The 20,323-nt window shown below is 37.9% G+C and overlaps 1 protein-coding gene across 4 annotated transcripts in view; it reads right to left on the minus strand.

Annotated features, from left to right (window-relative positions):
• The window catches only part of LOC139140564 (protein D2-like), a 178,444-nt gene extending 160,195 nt beyond the window's left edge, over positions 1-18,249 (minus strand). The window contains exons 1-4 of one of the 4 annotated variants that reach the window (XM_070709904.1): positions 18,142-18,249; positions 14,861-15,062; positions 11,458-11,620; positions 10,402-11,009 (exon numbers count right to left, since the gene is read on the minus strand). In XM_070709904.1, the coding sequence (XP_070566005.1) occupies positions 10,780-11,009; positions 11,458-11,620; positions 14,861-15,046 (579 nt within the window). In that variant the 5' untranslated portion in view covers positions 15,047-15,062; positions 18,142-18,249 and the 3' untranslated portion in view covers positions 10,402-10,779. Of the gene's footprint in view, positions 1-10,401; positions 11,010-11,457; positions 11,621-13,030; positions 13,621-14,860; positions 15,063-15,607; positions 15,756-18,141 lie in introns of those variants that run through there. The other 3 variants (XM_070709905.1, XM_070709907.1, XM_070709906.1) reach the window with 3 other exon arrangements.
• Between the last annotated feature and the right edge of the window lie 2,074 nt (positions 18,250-20,323).

Consider the following 20,323-nt stretch of genomic DNA (forward strand, 5'->3'; position numbering starts at 1 on the left):
GCCAAGAAAAATTAAAATTTAGTGTCTCATCGTATTCATATTGCCTAAAGGATGCAGTAACACAGTTTTTTGTCCCCACGGATAAAGTCCAGGGGGCTTATAGATTGGGTCATATCCGTCCGTGAGTCCATCAGTGAGTCCATCGGTTCACGCAGATATCTCAGACATTTTGACAAAATATCATGTGACCTTGGTGACCTTTGACCTCAAATATACATTATTGTCCATAACTCAGTAACCACAAGTGCTAAACCTTTCATATTTGGTATGATGGGACACCTTATGACGCCACATATTGTACCCCATTAATTATGCGCATATCTTATTTTGAGCGAGCCAATAGAGCTAGAGGTCTGATTTTTGGTATATAGGGATAACTTAGCAATATAATTTGTTTGACAAAACGTCGGGTGACCTCAATGACCTTTGACCTAATATATACATATTTGTCCACAACTCAGTAACCACAAGTGCTACACCCTTCATATTTGGTATGATAGGACACCTTATGACGCCACATATTGTACCCCATTAATTATGCGCATATCTTATTTTGAGCGAGCCAATAGAGCTAGAGGTCTGATTTTTGGTATATAGGAATAACTTAGCAATACAATTATTATGACAAAATGTGACGTGACCTCAATGACCTTTGACCTCAAATATGTATATTTGTCCACAACTCAGTAACCACAAGTGCTACATCCTTCATATTTGGTATGATAAGACACCTTATGACACCACATCTTGTACCTCATCAATTATGCGCATATCTAATTTTGAGCGAGCCAATAGAGCTGGAGGTCTGATTTTTGGTATATAGGAATAACTTAGCAATACAATTTTTTTGACAAAATGTCACGTGACCTCGGTGACCTTTGACCTCAAATATACATATTTGTCCATAACTCAGTAACCACAAGTGCTAAACCTTTCATGTATGGTATGATGGGACACCTTATGACATCACATATTGTACCTCATTTATTATGCACATATCTAATTCTGAGCAAGCCAATAGAGCTGGATGTCCGATTTTTGGTATATAGGGATAACTATAGGGTAGAAATCTAAATATGCCCATCTAAATATCAGACATCTACCATCGAGAACAAAAGAAATTTGCTGTAATTTGAATATTTAAGGAGTTTAAGCAATTTCCACTATAAATAAAGAACCCCTGCCTCAAACTCCACAAAAGTTGCTAGACATATTTTGCCGTTGTCATGCCATTGCTTCGTTTAATAACCAGTTAATCAAATGCCTAATTGACAGGAGGAAATTCAAGACCATATTTGAATAGTAGTATATATTGTCCTCAAAATTACTCTATCACGGCCCAAGTACTCATTGCCTTCAGCAATACTGCCTTGTTGTTATTGAATTCATGCAGGCTGCAGTTTGGCTTTGTTTTCAAAATGTCACAACATGCTTTTATCTTGTGTCGTATGACTGCATATGCGGCTATCACAGAGGGCAACAACATGTCCAGTATACAAAAGCTGCTGTCATCGATATGGAGATTAGCCAATCACAAGTTTGGATTCACGCTGTGTTTTCATTCATGCCAAAATGTCGCAATTAGTTTGGGTTTTTTTTTGGCTAATGAGTTTTTCCGCTGTCAGACAACGCGTGTTCCTTCAGACTAGTGTTCCTTCATTCAAGCTGTAGGATCGATGACATGATGACCCAAAATTTAGTGGCAGAAAAATACCACCAGAAAAAAATTTTGGTGGCAGATTGACAGTTTTTGGTGGCAAATGCCACCATTGCCACCGATTATTTCGATCACTGATATATATATATATATATATATATATATATATATATATATATATATATATATATATATATATATATATATATATATATATATATATATATATATATATATATATATATATATATATATATATATATATATATATATATATATATATATATATACACACACACAGATGTCCTCGAGGGAAATTATATGCTCGATGCTAAAGCAAAGTGTTATAAATAATTGGACAAAATTACTTCAGGTACAAAGTATTGATATCTATTACATAAGTTTAATGCCTCCTGCAATCATCACACAGAAGAAGTTTTCTTCTGTCCGATGATTACAGGATGCATGAAACTTAAGTAACAGATATCATTGCTTTGTACTTGAAGTAATTTGTGTGTGTGTGTGTGTGTGTGTGTGTGTGTGTGTGTGTGTGTGTATATATATATATATATATATATATATATATATATATATATCGAAAGCTTTCATTGTATTGATGAAGCGCCTTTTGGTCGTTTTTGAAATGAATGGATTTCAGTGCAGGCGAAATTATACAAAAGTGGCAAAAACCGTTTTGAGGATGCTACTTTAAAGCGCAGTGGTCATCGCGCTGCGCTTGCTCCTGAGGGGGTCCCCCCTGTTGAAAACATATCAGTGAATGCCGCACGAGGTTACGGGTTGATTAGTATGTTTGCGATATTGCCGCTCGTTAAAATGGCGGCTGATCTGTCACAAGCATACCAACTTACCAAATCTAACAGGCAACACGGTCCGGACCGTGCACGCAATAAAAGGTCAATTAATCTAAGTTAATTATCTGCTGAATATTGAACAGTAATTACACGCTGGATTGAGATCACATTTGATCATGTTTTTCTTGAATCAGTCGAATGGGGCTCGGCTACTGTTATTAGGCCGTGGGCTAGAGGGGGTCTACGTGCACCCCCCCACAGGATAACAAACCTGTATTTTTCAGAAGCCTTGGGATCCCTTGAATACGAAGTGGAATTTGAACAGAAAAAAAAATAGGGACGCAATAGCTGTTATGGTCATGTTTTGAAGGGTACCGCAAAATCACGATTTTCCAACCAAATGCATTTTCGTCAAATCTGTCTTCTTGTAAGTCATGTGCTGAGCTTATTTTTTAACATAACCTCACTTGTTTGGTATCATTAGTAAGGGAATTTATTTCTCTTTAAAGATGACATTGCAAATTACAGTAAATCTAAAATTCTACCAATTGTTTAGCTAGGCATAATAAAAATGCAATGCTTTGTATGAAATCTGTTTTATTTGATACAGGAACATGTCAGAAATATGAAATAGACTTTTAATAGAAAAAATTTTGGGCCTCTACAGCCGTAACAGTCATATTTTGAAGGGTACCGCAAAATCACAGCGTTGCAGATTTGCATGCATTTTGTTAAACCTGTCTTCCTATAAGTCATCTGCTGAGTTTGTTTTTGAATATAACCTCACTTGTTAGGTATCAATAAAAAGATAATTTACTAATCTTTAAAATAACATATTGTAACATGCAATATCTTGTATAATTTTCATGATATACGACCAACACTTACCCCATACCCAAAAGTTTACATTGAAAATTGCAGTCAAAGCTAAAACCAAATTCTACAAAATTTTCTAGATTGGCACAAAAAATCTGGCCGTTTTTGCTATTAAGTCTGTTTTATTTGGTACAGAGACATCTAAGAAATATGAAATAGACTTTTAACAGAAAAATATCGGGACTCTACAGCTGCAATAGTCATATTTTGAAGGGTACCGCAAAATGACAGTGTTGCAGATTTGCATGCATTTTTGTTAAACCTGTCTTCCTATAAGTCATCTGCTGAGTTTGTTTTTGAATATAACCTCACTTGTTAGGTATCAATAAAAAGATAATTTACTAATCTTTAAAATGACATATTGTAACATGCAGTATCTTGCATAGTTTTCATGATATATGACCAAAATTTACCCCATACTCAAAAGTTTACATTTAAAATTGCAGTCATAGCTATAATCAAATTCTACCATTTTATTTTTACCTAGACATATAAAATCTGGCCGTTTTGCGATTAAATCTGTTTTATTTGGTACAGGAACATGTAAGAAATATGAAATAGACTTTTAACAGAAAGAATATTGGGATTCTATGGCTGTAACAGGCATATTATGCGGAGTACTGCAAAATCACAGCAGTGCAGACTCATATGCGTTTTGTTAACTTTGTCCCATTGTAGGTCATCTGCTGAGCTTATTTTATTATATAACCATGTTTATTAGGTACCATTGAAAAGGTAATTTACTACTTTTTAAAATGACATATTGTTATATACCATCTCTTATATAGTTTTCATGGAATATGACGAAAACTTACCCCATATCACAAAGTTTATATCGAAAATTACTTTCGTAGCTATCGTCAAATTCTACCAATTTTCAAGCTAGACATAACAAATAAGGCAATGCTTTATATAAATCTTTTTTATTTGGTACTGGGGAATGTCAGAAATATGAAGTAGACTTTTAACAGAAAATATATTGGGACTCTATAGCTGTAACAGTCATATTTTGAAGGGTCTCGCAAAATCACGGTATTGCCAACTCGCATGCTTTTTTGTTAAATCTGTCTTCTTATAAGTCATCTGCTGAGCTTGATTTTTGACATAACCTGGCTTGTTAGGTATCAATAGAAAGGTAATTTACTAGTTTTTAAAATGATATATTGTAATTTATAATGTCTTGTTTAGGTTTCATGAAATAGGACCAAAGCTTACCCCATACCCTAAGGTTTACACAGCAAATTACTGCAAATCTGAAACTCTACCATTTTTTACAATTTATTAACTTTGTATACAAAAGGCAATGCTTGTATGCAATCTATGAAATCTGTGTTTTTGTTAAAAAGTATGTCACAAATATGAAATTAACTTTTAACAGGAATATAATATGATTTTGTAGCCTTTGGATCATATTTGGAAGGGTACCCAGGTATCAGGGCAAATTTGCCGAAACACATACATTCGCAATATATGGGGTCCACCTCCAAAAATGATCCAAATGGCTACTAAATTGTATCATCTTTATACTTGTGACATACTTTTGTAACAAATACATCAGATTTCACACAAGAATTGCCTTTTGTATTATGTGTAGCAAAAAATGGTAGATTTTAAGATAAGCCGTAATTTGCGATTTGAACTTTTGGGGTATGGGGTAAAGTTTGACCATATTTCAGGAAAACTATGAAGGACATTGCATATTATAATATTTCATCTTAAAGAAGAATAAATTGCCGTACTTATGATACCTCACAAGCCAGGTTGTGTCACAAACTAACGCTGGGAAGAAGAAGGGATGCTTTTAAATTTTTAACAAAAATGTAATGTGAATTTGAGTGAAATTATGCTGCTGACCTACAATTTCTACCCCGTGCCACTGCGCTGCGCGGGTTTTCTGTCACACCTTGACGATTACGCGTATGCCAACGAGTGAAATAATTGAAGGTCCAAGCCTTTCATTGAGGCGCATAATACCTTAAAGTTTACCTGCTTTTGGACTGCACTTTGAATTGAAAATATCGGCAAATGTTGGGCGATTCGTAATTTCTCTAGCACAAAAATTTGCATGGTGACCTTCAATTTTTACTCTTGACTTTCAAAGAGTATGGTTGAAATATTGCTTGATAAAATCAAGAGCAATAATTGAAGTCTTTCTTTGAGACGCATGCTACCTTAAAGTTAACGTTTGATTAAGGCCCATACTACCTTAAAGTGTACCTGCCTCTGGAGCTGTAGTTTGAATAGCAAATATCGGTAAATCTTGGGCAATTTGTAAATTCTCTAGCACAAAATTTTGCACGGTGACATCCATTTTTCCCTTGATTTTGAAAGAGTATGGTTGATATATTTATTGAGAAAGGCTTGAGCAAAAGTTGAAGTCTTTCTAGACGCATGCTACCATAAAGTTTACCTGCCTCTGGAGGTTTTTTACCCCATAATTGACCTGCTTGGCGGCTCTATGTTGAGAAAAGGTCAATTTCATGCTCGAGTTACAGCTTGAACTTCAAAAGGGTTCAATTATGTGAATGTCAAGGGAAAAAACGGCAAAATTCGGCCGATTTTGGAAACTTTTGACCGCTCCAGCGGACCGTTCGTTTGGGGGTCGGGGTGCCTCAAAACGCCCTCACACGGCCGAGTACTCGACTCTGCTTCCTTGAGGGGACAGCATTTTCTGATGCTTACACATCCCTTGGAGTAAAAAATCTGTTTTAATCACGTGACGTATCTTTCACATCTTAATGTAAAGTTCAACGGTTGCATATAGGAAATATTTAATTCGGGGACTACTTTCCTCACGGACTATCTTCGGGGCTAACCAAGTTATTCAGACTTACAGTGAACTAATCTTCTAATTTTAAAGCTCTTGGTGTATGAAAACTTTCTAAGTCTTTTGTGTTCGAAAAATAAAAAAAAATAATATATTTTTCTTCATAGAGTTCAGACAGAGTTGGCGGCTAGTTTGAATTAAAACTATCGGTAAACTTACAGTGGTCAGAAATTCAGTCTTTCTGGTTTTTGAACTTAGAGAGAAATTATCGGAGACTTTGAAATCGGATGGTGGCCTAATTTGAAGAGTTGAACGTATGGGAAACTTTGTTTATTTGAACCAAGTAATACGGATTCTACTACAGCAAACTACGGCCACATAGTACAGCCTACACCACAGCATAAATTTCTCCGCTTGTATTATCGGACTCCAAATTCTTGTAGGAGATTGTTCCTTAATTAATCTACATACCCTTGGCCATCTGCTCAAATCTATCCGTCATATGTACGTCACCACGACTTGAACTGATTGTACAATTTTGAGGTGTGACTCCACGACGTTGAATTGTTGAAATTAAAAATAACCCGGTGTGACAGTGAGGTAAATCCGTAAGATATGAGTTAGAAAGGTGCTAAATGGCAGGAGAGAGTCTTGAAAAAACTATATATTTTCCGCCGTTAAGATTGATTTTGATGTGATTTGCATCTTAGCAATTTTGCAATACATTGAGGAGCGGTAAGTGAATGGAAAGCCCGAGGTCACGTGACCACTGCAATTTATCCCTGCTCTTCATAACTTAGTTTAGGGATTTGCCGCACGTAGATGCTGTATTCCGCTTTGGCTTAGAATGTTCAAATTGGAGCATTCACGTTCGCTAAAACACACACATGAATTTCTCTATTTAGAAAAGACGTTCTATATTATCACTTGTCATTTTGTTTCAATTTTAGGGTATTAAATCCTTCCAAAGCTATGCTGCTAACTACTTATTCACTCGCATTTTACTATAACGGTGCTACTATCATGGTCGACAGTAACAGCTGAAGTTCTCCATTTACACGCGTCTGGATGTAACGGATGGATGTTGGCACTTTTTGCAGGTGTTCGATTACTGAAATTGGGGTCGATATAGTAAGGGTCACCTGATTGAACTCTATGACGTAACACGTTCTGCTGCCCTCAAATACAAAGCTCTGAGTAAACCATGAATTCAATACAAATATAACGGTAATAGAAATAATTATTTTTGTAGTACAATGCGGATGGTTGATAGTAACTTTTTTCTGCAAAACACAACAGGTTTGATTTCGGCAAACTAATAATGTGTGACGTCTTTTATCGATTCGCCAACTACCTTCAACTTTACTTGCCTCTGGAGCAACACTTTGAAGTAAAAATATCGGCAAATCTTTGGCCATTTGTAATTTCTCTAGCACAAAAATTTGCACGGTGACCCCAAATTATATCCTTGATTTTCAAAGAGTATGGTTGAAATATTGCTCGAGAACAGCTTGAATGAAAGGCTAAGCCTTTCATTGAGGCGCATACAACGGTACCTCAAAATTTACCTGTCTCTAGAGCTGTACTTTGAATTGAAAATAAAGCATAACGTAGGTATTTGTAATATTTACAGTAAAATAAATTGCACGGTGACTCCCAATTTTTATTCTTGATTTTAAAAGAGTATGGTTGAAATATTACTGACGTAAAGTTGGATCCAAATTTTAAGCCTTTCATTGAGGCGCATGCTACCTTAAAGTTTACCTGCCTCTGGTAACGGATGGTTGCTTGCATATTTCTCAACTGGGAGATCACTAAATTTAGGGTCGTCATGGCAATAGTAAGCTTGTAAACTCCATGACGTAACACTGTCTACGGCCATCAAACTCCAACCCTCACCCTCTCAGGATGCCATGAACTCATTAAAAATTAATCGTAAAAAATCTTCATTTCTTTTTGATCAGGCGGACCGTTGATTGTTGTTTTCCTTCCAAAGACAACAAAGTTGCAGTCGTCAAACTAATAAATTGACATGTGACAAGTAACGTCCGCAATTTACGGCCATCAATCTCATCAGGTTAGTGTTCTCTGACTAAGGAGATTTGAGATTGGCTGGTGACTTAGTTTGAACAGATGAAAGTTTTGATAACTCAGTTTGAAGAGTTGAAAGCGTTGGAAAACTTTGTGAACTCAACGAAGAATCACGGACGCTACCCTCGAATACGGCCACACTACCTTGAGTCACCCCGGGTCATTAAACTTAGACTGTGCCAAACGTATATTGCTTGGCACAGCGAAAGGTGGACCCCACGTAATTTGAATTATTTCAAAGGTTAGCAGACAAGACAATCATATTCCCATTTACTTAAATGTTGATACAAATCGAATGCCTGCATAAATTATAACAAGGGTCACCTTAAATGTTTTGTATATCGTCTATCGTATGCTAAGACTATCTTCGTGTGTAACCAAAGCACTCCCTCTGACAGTGAAATAACCTGCACAAAGGTTCCAAGGGTATTTGGAAAATATTAGACAAGCCGAAAAAAGAAAACAACAAAACAAACAATTATCGGGACTTTAGATTGACCCCGGGTCACTTAGGGTCATCAACCTGTCAATTTCACAGGCGAAAAAAGGTTTACGCATGCGGTGCTTTACTGTTTTTAGTTCCGATAAATTCGGGGAATACATTGAGCCGATGACCACCCATAGTGTTTTGATTTGATTACAGTTTGCCTCCGTGTGGAGGCTTTTGATCCCAAAATTGATATATTAGACGGCTATATGAATCTATTAGACGGCGGTAAGACGAAATTAATTAACTAAATATAAGCTAAATATGTAATTCATGGTTATTCATTTGAATTTTTAGAGAAAAAATGGCACATTTTGGCTAATTCGGGCACTTTGTGCGCTCCAGCGGAGATCTTTTCGTTGGACGTGTCCAAGAACGCCCTCTCACGGCCCAGTACTCGACGGAGCTTCTTTAATAGGTACGACATCACTTTTCTGGCGGTAACTCCTCAGCTATCCATAGACGAAAAACTCTAAGGCGGCGGAGTTGGCCTCTTTTGTCAAACGCAATATCGATGGAAGGAGACCGGGATTTTTTCCCACTTGAAAATGTTTCAATTTGGGCTTAAACTACGCAAGCAGTGCGGCTGTTGGTCTCTGGTAGCACTACATTTCTTTAGCACTTTCTTCGTCAATATCAAGTTATTTTCAGCTTTCAAAGGTTGCTATTTGTGATACAAATGTGACTAAAGCCGCTACCTTAAATTCCGAATATTATGGTGATATTGCCTTACGTCGGCGGGAGGGGGTGTGGGCTGGAAACCAGGAGGTTTTCCCAGACTTGAGGTCTCACTGTAACACTATAAAATCAAAGTTTATAAGGAGCATAAGAGAGGAGGATATACTAATAATACCAATGGGATTTTAAATTCAAAATAGCCGCCAAGTCTATGTTACCTCTATGGAGAAAAATAAAATTTTCGATTTTCGAAAAACAAATTGGGTGAAAATGTTTTATCCACCAAGAGCTTTAAAATGAACCCCCTCAAATGGTAGATCAGAAAAGAATTAAAAAAGTTTAATTGTCCGCCGGGAATAACTATCCCAGAGGCGCATTCTACCTACTAAGAGTGTTACCTGCTTTCTGGAAGATATTTAGTTGCGAAAGTGTCGGGCATCGGCAAAGTATTTTCCCCCGTTTAACACTGCAGTGAACTTGTCAGGTCAACGACCCCGAGTGACCGCATGTCAAATCCAAGTGCAGACAATTGTTTGTTTGTTGGTTGTTTTGATTTTTTTAGTATTTTCTTTTTTTTGCGATACCTAAACTTGTTTTTAATGTCAGCGAAACTTTGTGGAGATTAGTTCACTGTCAGTCGAAATGCTTTGGTTACCCATGAAGACAGTCTGTAAAGAAAGTATCAAACGAGTTTGATTTTTCGTACATGCGGCCATGCTTGTTGAGCTTTAGATTATAAAAACAATTCCTTTACTCCTAGGGATGTGTAAACCGAGATGAGGTGTTCGCTCCAGAAAATGCTGCCCTCACCTAGGGGAAGTAAGGAAGTAGAGCCGAGTAGTCGGCCGTGTGGGGGCGTTTTCGGGCACCATCGACCAAAAATAGGCCAGCCGGAGAGCCAAGAGTTTCCAAAATTGGCCAAATTTTCTTGAAATTCAAATAAATATACTTGGACTGGATTTGTTTCAGTTTGTTTCATAACGCCTTATTTGGGGTTTACTGCTAAAATGGGGAGTAACCACAAACAAACAAGTTGAATGAGAAAAATGTATTTTTTATTAGAGACAAATTGCGAAAGGATTTTGCTCTTCTCACGAGTACATTCATATACTGTGTCATTCACGTTCTTTTACTATTATTTTGTACACACATGTACATAAATGTCCAAGTTTAGTTTGTTTGAGGAAGTGTTATACTTTTCTTGTGATTATTGTTATCGATTGAATGTTTCCTGCCCTTAGGCTATTAAACATCTAGAACAATGGACTATTTGTCCTCAATTTGAATCGTTTTTCTCTCCTAAAATCATCAGCCTGTGATTGAAAGATGTTGCGCTTTAACAACTACGAACTCTGGCCGACCACTCTCGAAGTGTGTTACAGGGACAATGGAACTGGTGTATGCTAAAAGATCATTCATCCATATTCGAAATGTCGACGTGTGCTAGATACACGCCATCCATGAATTTCCACACAACGACATTTTTGCCCGTGATCGTCTTCGCTCCATCTTTGCTCACTAACTTAAAGGATGCTCTAGAGGTTACAAACTCGTCTCCATTCTTCCCAAACACATCTTCAAGAGTAAATTCCATACTCTCGTCATCTGCCAATAAATCGTCTTCAAATGCCTTGGCAATCTCTGAAATCAACCATGTTTTGAGATAGATTAACGTCCAATAAAATGAAAACAGGATTTCTTTCTATGGGCCAACGATAGAAAGTGTCCACTTTTCATTGCAAAGGTTTAAGCTGGCATGTGAATCACGTCTCCATAAACAGCCTACGGTCTTTGTTTCTCAAAGAGAAATTGAGGACACTACACAACAATTGAACATCGGTATGATTTGTGTATACAATTATATTTGAACATCGGTATGATTTGTGTATACAATTAAATATATCTATATATATGTGGTGGGTATATGTGTGTGTCTAATTTTATCGTAAGGGGATTGGCTTTTTACTCCATTGTAGCTCTTCAAGTAAAGTGTTTCTCATTGGTGTCAACCATACATATCTATCCTTACATTACATGACATTCCCTTTGAAAATCGAGTCTAGTTCTTTTATAAGCTTAGTTAACTCACCCTCTTTGCCATTCAGCGTTTTTTGTCCCGGGTTTAAAACTTTTGCATCAGTGGTATACATCTGCGCCAGACCTTTCTTGTCTCCTGCATTCACCAAGTCTACGTACTTCTGCCCTCTCTCTTTCATGATTGCCCACAAATCCGAAGTTGTCGCCATGGTCACCTGTATGATTAACGGATAGCAAAGAATGAAATGCTTGATTCACACCCAAATACTTATATATCCGCTACATTGTACATCTGTCTATTCTGTAACAAGTTTCGCCTTAAACTATGTTTGATCTAACTCTATACGATTGTACACAATTGATGATATAACCCGTTAGAAGCCCGTTTAACTTCTGAGTTGCTATCGCGACAAGCCTCCAGTGTTGGTGATCTGTAGAACATATTAATGACGGGAATTAGGGAGGGCAGTTACCAGATATCGACTCTTTTCTTTGGAATATTATACAGAGATGGCGAAGATATAGAAATAAGCACACGCGACACTGATAAGGCTTTTTTAAAACAAGAATATTTAATACATGACATCTAATGATCATATCATTGATCATATTGCTTGCAATCTGTGCTAAGTCTTGTCTATTGTTTGCTGAGGAAAAAATCAGCAACACACACCCAACGTGATCAAAGTGCCATTAATTTTCTCCAATTTGTCGGTGGTGTAATCTCGTTTAGTAGTTTCAGTTCAGAGAAGAAATCCATAGATATCATAGTTTGTGATAAGCAGTAAAAAATTTGAGGAAGGGGGATACGTCAGGGGTTTTTAACTGTGCATTATGGGGACACTTGTCTTTTGCCCGTTTTTTCGGTTTCGTGTATAGCCTCTACACTTGGATACTCAAAATGAAAACGGTTCTGCTTCAGAATCTATAGCTTGGTGCTGACTATGCCAAGCTGGTAGGCATATCTTCAAAACATTGACTCTGATTTCCGTTGAACAAGTTCAAACTGGACGAAATGGTCTCAATAGTCAAAAAAGACATTAAAGTGGCACTCCCACTTGGTAACATTTTTAAAACACATTTTTTTAATGCCAACGGTCGATATTTGACGTGGCAACTGCGCGCGGATCACGAGATATCGATAAAAACATGTCCAAAATTTTGAATTCCAGTGGCCCACCTGAATTCAGCTTCCGAACATCGAACGTTCGGCACTGGGGCCATTGTCAACTAAGCTATGGAGTACGAGTCTACGCTAACACTGCTGTACGCCACAGTACCACTCGCGTCGGTGATCGATCATGCCCCGTGGGGGAAAGCCGAGTCTTACTGACTCGGAGAAAAAACAGAAAACAAAGTTTGCCGTGATTCCACCATCAACCGCATAGGTAACTAGCCCAGATACGTGCGGTTGATACATAGCGGCGTATGCACGCATACCACGCGGCGGCCGCTCTATATCGAACCACGCGTAACTGTGTGGCAGACGACAAAATGTAGTCATCAGAGGCGGCTAATATTTTACACGTAAAAACTGATAATTATGTGGTATTGGTTAAAAATATAACAGAACTGACTGAGAATAATGAAAACAACAAAAACTAGGAGAAGGTTAAAAAAATTACCTGAAGTGAAGACATAATGCTGTATTATAAAGTCTTCGCAGTGGGAGGTAAAATTGCGTCGTACGAACTTATTATAGACTCCCTAGAATATCGTCAATCAGCACAACAGCAAACCTTCGTGGGATTTCGGGTCATAATCAGAAACGATCGTATCACTTCGGGATATGAAATATACGCTCGGGAAATGACATGTTTTTATCGATATCTCGCGATCCGCGCGCAGTCGTCACGTCAAATATCGACCGTTGGCATTAAAAAAATGTGTTTTAAAAATGTTACAAAGTGGGAGTGCCTCTTTAAGTAACGTCATGATTTTCCAGAAAAAAGGTCAGTTGATTTTCGAGGGGTTTACCACTTGGGAGGGGGTAAAGCCTGTTTCAACGAGAGGACTACTATAGTGGGGAGGAGCGGGCAACCAGAAACTTTCGTAGTTGGCAAAGGTGCTTTTGCTAATTGGCAGTCGGGAAAACAAGACAACCGAAACGGAATATTTCCAAATTGTACCGGAAGGTCAAGTAAGGTTAGCTCTCTCTCTCTCTCTCTCTCTCTCTCTCTCTCTCTCTCTCTCTCTCTCTCTCTCTCTCTAAAAGGAAACACTGCCAGAACAGTATGCCCTAAAAAATTTTACGGTATACTGTTCTGACAGGGTTTCCTCTTGGGGGGGGGGGGGAGAAAGCTGTTAAAGCACTTCTTGATACAATTCTCAAATGACTGGTCGGCTGCCTCCGTTCTTCTCAGGAACTAAGTGTTTATTGCCGACTGCAATCTGCAGGTCGCTCGATGTTATTGTAATGTCATCCATGAACACAAGTTCATGGATGACACTACTTTATCAGAGATTACGCCAACTGGATCAAATACATGTATGCAACGGGCAATGAACTACACATATAAATGGTCTAATGCAAACAACATGAAGTTAAATCCAGACAAAACTAAAGACATGATAGTAACCTTCAAGAAAGACAAATATGATATTCCTCCTATCAGTATAAATGATACTGTCGTTGAAAGAATATCTGTTCACAAACTCCTTGGTGTAATGATTAACAACACTCTTTCCTGGTCAGACCATGTCAACTATATCTATAGTAAAGCATCGAAACGATTGTACTTTCTTACTCTACTTAAGAGATCGGGTTTGAATACCAAACAGTTATTGATGTATTATACGTCAATTACTCCCGCTGTGGTTGAATACGCTTGTCCTCTGTGGCATAATGCACTCACAAATGAACAATCTCAGCTCCTTGAATCCGTTCAAAAAAGAGCATTTAAGATTATCTTTCCAAACCAGCAATATCAAGACTGTATTCAAAATAACATCATGTCTTTACACCAGAGAAGGGATACATTGTGTCAAACTTTTTTTAGGAAAACGTGTAACGGTAATGATAAGTTGAATTATTTGCTCAACCCAATCTCCACAAGGAGGACCCGTCATTCAAAACAATACAGTATTCCCAGATGCCGGACTAAGCGTTTTAAAAATAGTTTTATACCATATGCTCTATACAACTACCAATGAGGTCTTGATTTGTATGATAGTACTTGCAATTCTGTATTTTAGCTGCCTGTCTTCTTACGAACGTGTTTTTAATGTTTTGTATACAGTTTAAGCATTTTTGTATTTTAACTGCTTGTTTGTGTATGACGCGATTTTAATATGTACCTATTCAATCACCAACTTTTTGTAGGTTGGTTGCAAAAATTTCAATAAATATTATTATTATTAATAAAAGTCGGGATTTTTACAGTCGCAGTACAGTGGAGCGAACCATCGATACCAACTGCTACAGCTAACCACAAATTTAACAACATACGACAAACCTTATCAGCGGAATGCATCTTCACGATCGGCTGACCGGGAGCAGCTTCCATCTGGTCACCGCATGTAACCGCATTGCTATCGAGTTTTAATTCGACGTTCCCAGGACTGTTGCAGATATTGCAGTTCGATGCTGATACAGTCAACATTGCCAAGGGCAACAACATTACCACAAGTCGCATCGACATGGTAGCGTTGATAAAACTGCAAGTACGTATACCAAACAGACACTATTAAATATTAATCACCAGATCCCCAGAACGAGGCACCGCGAAATACACACTTATAATCGTAATTTGAGTGATCGCGCTATTAATTTACGCATGCAGATCATGACATAGGTGTACACTCTTCGTGATCTTCAACACCATATCATTTAAAAAAATCACTCAACCGGGGGAGGGGGGAGGTGTCTCGGGATTAACCAGTCCTTGTTTTGGAATATAAAACAATTATACGAATTAAACAAGAAAAGAAACAAGTAAACGTACAAACATCGTGTACACCACAGAAAAACAATGTTTACAATCAACAACAACAACAACAACAACAACAACAACAACAACAACAACAACAACAACAACAACAACAACAACGTAGATAGCAACGATGGTGAAACGAACAAACAGCCTACAGCTTTTGCCATGAACAGGATTTTTTACCGTCTCTTCACAGGAAAGGTTTCGGTGTGGACGAATGGATTTCATTCGTACATGTCTTCGTGCGATAATCTGATATGATGTGCTTACGTATGTCAGCCCCAATATCTGCCTCTTCCTTAGTTTTCCTTCGGTTTGAATGAGATGCCATTTTTGTTGTATGTTCTACGTAAAAAAACTAAACTAACCTACCCCTAAATTTAAAATGGCACTCCCACTTGGTAACATTTTTAAAACACATTTTTTTAATGCCAACGGTCGATATTTGACGTGGCGACTGCGAGATATCGATATCGCGAGATATCGATAAAAACATGTCCTCAAAAAAGTAAAAGTTTGAATTCCGGTGGCCCACCTAAATTCAGCTTCCGAACATCGAACGTTCGGCACTGGGGCCATTGTCAACTAAGCTATGGAGTACGAGTCTACGCTAACGCTGCTGTACGCCACAGTACCACTCGCGTCGGTGATCGGTCATGCCCCGTGGGGGAAAGCCGAGTCTTACTGACTCGGAGAAAAAACAGAAAACAAAGTTTGCTGATTCCACCATCAACCGCATAGGTAACTAGCACAGATACGTGCGGTTGATACATAGCGGCCGCTGCGTAGTATGCACGCATACCACGCGGCGGCCGCTCTGTATCGAACCACGCGTAACTGTGTGGCAGACGACAAAATGTAGTCATCAGAGGCGGCTAATATTTTACACGTAAAAACTGATATCTATGTGGCATTTGTTAAAAATGTAATAGAACTGACTGAGAATAATGAAAACAACAAAAACTAGGAGAAGGTTAAAAAAAATTACCTGAAGTGAAGACATAATGCTGTATTATAAAGTCTTCGCAGTCGTACGAACTTAATAGAGACTCCCTAGAATATCGTCAATCAGCACAACAACAAACCTTCGGGGGATTTCGGGTCATAATCAGAAACGATCGTAAAACTTCGGGATATGAAATATACGCTCGGGAAATTACATGTTTTTATCGATATCTCGCGATCCGCGCGCAGTCGTCACGTCAAATATCGACCGTTGGCATTAAAAAATGTGTTTTAAAAATGTTACCAAGTGGGAGTGCCTTTTTAATTTATTCCGGATATTTTCCAGTTTCAAGGCAAATTGTATTAAAGCAATGGCGGATAGCAAAGTTGTTGAGCCATAGTGTTGAAAGCTCGTTTGCTTTTGATCGCCATTACACTTAAAACTTCAAACGTTTTGAGCAAAAGCTTGAAAATGCATATTTTATTAGAAGTTATGTATAAACCGAAACGTTGCATAAGGCGGAATAGCACGGAATACTCAAAATGAAAACGGTTCTGCTTCAGAATCTATAGCTTTGTGCTGACTATGCCAAGCTGGTAGCCATATCTTCAAAACATTGTCTCTGATTTCCGCTGAACAAGTTCAAACTGGACGAAATGGTCTCAATAGTAAAAAAAGACCTTAATTTATTCCGGAATTTTTTTTAATCGTCAGTTTCAAAGCCCAATTCATGAAAACAAAGGCGGATAACAAAGTTTCCGGCCAATTGTTGAGGTATTGTGTTGAACGCTGGTTTGTTGTTAGCAAACTTTTGGTCGCCATTTTACTTTAAAACTTCAAACATTTTTGAGCAAAACCTAGAGATCCATGTTTAATTAGAAGGGATGTATAAACATAAACTTTGATTAAGATGGAATTACAGATGATGGTAACTTCGACCATGACTAACCGAGTGTATAAATTTTGTTTTGCTGATGAAAGTTTAAACATAGGTCTGACCTAAGTCTCGCGCCTCTGTGAAAACCAGTAAACTAAGTCGAGAGAATCAGTATGAAACCCCATCCAAATAGCATTAATGGAGTAAATTGTGAGAACTTTGTTCATATTTTCGTTCTTTTTGGCTGCTCACTATTATGGCATGATAGTCTGCACATATAGTTAAAACAATTTGTCTGGAATTAAATTTATTTCATTGATAAAAATGACAGTAATATTGACAAGATTATCAGCAGAAAGAGTGTTTTTACTAAAACCTTGCTCTTCTTCCTGATGTAACGTGTACAGTACACTGTATCTTGTAAGGTTCAAAATAAATATTCGTTACTTGTGCCGCTTTCGATTGCGTTGATTACGGTATCGTCATTACTGTCCGATTTGTCTGTACATTTTCAAATAATCTAACGTCACACGTATACGTATTTTGCTTTTCCCCTGTAGTAAGCAGATTCCCACAATATTCACTCAATTGAATGTACTGGATTTCTATCGCGATTCACATTCTCACAGAAGTTTAGATTTTCACATGGATGCGTCTGAAATACATTGTCCAATATATTTGTATATTTGATGTATTTTTCGATCGATCAACAGTATTGCTATCGAACAGAAAAAAGTTTACTTTAATACCTAGTCTTTACATCACATGCAGAGGCTTGCCTCGCCCAGGCCAATTGTCACAGGAACTAGTTTTGTCCACTCTGCTGGCACAAGGTATGAGTAAAATCCCTGAAGGATATGCTAACGCAAAATGTGGATAAACCAGATTACTCTTGCATTCATACGGGAGTGAAATGACTTAAAAGAACAAGGACATGCGCAGAATCCTCTCTGCTATTTCCCGGGATCGTTATGTACTCACCGTGTATATTCAGCAATTGCCTTGAGCAGACTGACAGACAAGTCTCATTCACAGTCCCATGCGATCGCAATCGATTGAGTGAAGGGCGCCATCGTAGTCAGCTATAACAATTACAATACTGCAAACTCTGTCCATTCTTTTAGGGACAATTGGAGTTAGCTACAGGGACAATGGAACTAATTGTATGCCAAAAGAGCAACGTTACAGTTGCACTAAGAGATTATTTATCTCAATTTTAATTGTTGACTTCCGGTAGATATTCGGCATCCAAATATTTCAAGACAATAACATCTTTGCTTAGTATCATCGCATCATCTTTGATTTGCTGCTTTGAAGGAGGTCTAGTGGTTACGAACGCGTTTCCATTCGTCCCAAACATTTCTTCGATATCAGTTCCACTAGTAGGATTATCTACCAATAAATCGTTTTCAAGGGCATCAATTATCTCTACAGCAAACCACGTTTTCGATCAGACAAACGTTCAATATTTTATCAAAAAAACCAAAAACAAAACAAAAAACAAACAAACAAAACATGTATGTTTTCATACACAAACTTTATAGAAAGTGTCAACTATTCATTTCAAGGGTTTTGCTTGCATCCGAAACATGTCTTAGAAGTTTACAGATACCTTACATTCATATTTTGTCTGGATTTGATACCCGGGGTGTTTTCTGATCCATATTTTAGGAAAACTTTTACACTTTGAAATGAAGCATGTATAGTCCCGTCGACATAGAGAGCCCCTCTATTGTAATTAACGTAATGTCCCTCATTTATATAAGCCCTAGATTCTTTCAATCAACTTTTTTCAACCAATTACTCTTTTTCAGAAATCACGTTCTTTGTCTGATACTGACTCTGGCTCAGTCTCTTTTCTGTACACAACCACTTTCCATTAGTGTGCACAGCTGCGCGAGACATTTAGAGTCGCCCGAATTGGTGAAATCTTTGAAATTCAGCATACTCTCGGTGAAGACTTTTGAATCCTAACTCAGAGCCGACAAATGAACAGTATTTTGACAAAATCAAACAGTTTGTGCAGGAGCGTCTTCCGAATAATGTTCATTTTTTCATACCTTTGTTAAGTATCGCAGATGTTGAACAATCGCTCGAAAATTTGAATATCAATAAGTCAATGGGGGCTGATGGGCTACATCCGAAGTTTCTTAAACATGCTGCTTGTGAAATCGCTCCCTCTTTAACCAACATCTCCAATGCTTGTATTCAAAGAGGCTCTTTTCTTAGTATTTGGAAAATTGCAAAAATTGTCCCCATCTTTAAATCGGGTTCCAGACAATGTGCTGAAAACTATAGACCTATATCTGTCCTTCCAGTTTTATCTAAAATTTTGGAGAGACATATCCATACTCATTTTTATAAATTCCTGACAGATTTCGAACTGCTGTTTCCCGGACAGTCCGGTTTTCGCCATGGGCATTCATGTCAGAGCTCTTTACTCAAATTGCTTGATCAATGGCGTTCAGCTATTGATAATGGCAAATTAGTTGGTTCAGTATTTATTGATCTACGGAAGGCCTTCGACCTTGTAGATCATGGTGTTCTTCTGCGCAAATTAAACTACTATCGCTGTTCTGAGGAAACCATGTCGTTTTTCACGTCGTATCTCCATGACCGAAAACAAACCGTAAATGTCCATGGAACGACCAGCAGTTCCCAGTCTGTTCTATGCGGGGTACCACAGGGTTCCATATTAGGGCCCTTGTTCTTTCTTATCTTTGTTAATGACTTGCCGTTATTTGCAGAACAATATTGACATGTATGCAGATGACTCGACCTTGCACACGTCAGGGGAAACAATCATCGAGCTTGAGTCTGCTTTAACAGCCGACCTTGCTCATTTGTCATCTTGGTGTAATTCAAACAGGATGCTAGTTAACTCAGCAAAAACAAAAACTATGTTGATTACTTCTCATCAGAAACAATCACGCTTACCTAAATCATACCTGGATTTATCTTTAAATAACGATCCATTGTCAAATGTTAGCGACGAAAAACTCCTAGGAGTAATTCTGAATTGCAATCTTTCATGGAGCGCTCATGTGAATTCCTTGCGTGGTAAACTATCTAGTCAATTGGCTTTGTTACGACGAATACGACATCTCTTGCCCTTACGGGCACGGAGATTGTTCTATACATGTTATATTGAATCAACCTTCGA

This window comes from Ptychodera flava, chromosome 9 (genome assembly GCF_041260155.1).
Source record: "Ptychodera flava strain L36383 chromosome 9, AS_Pfla_20210202, whole genome shotgun sequence".
Classification (NCBI taxonomy): Eukaryota; Metazoa; Hemichordata; class Enteropneusta; family Ptychoderidae; genus Ptychodera; species Ptychodera flava.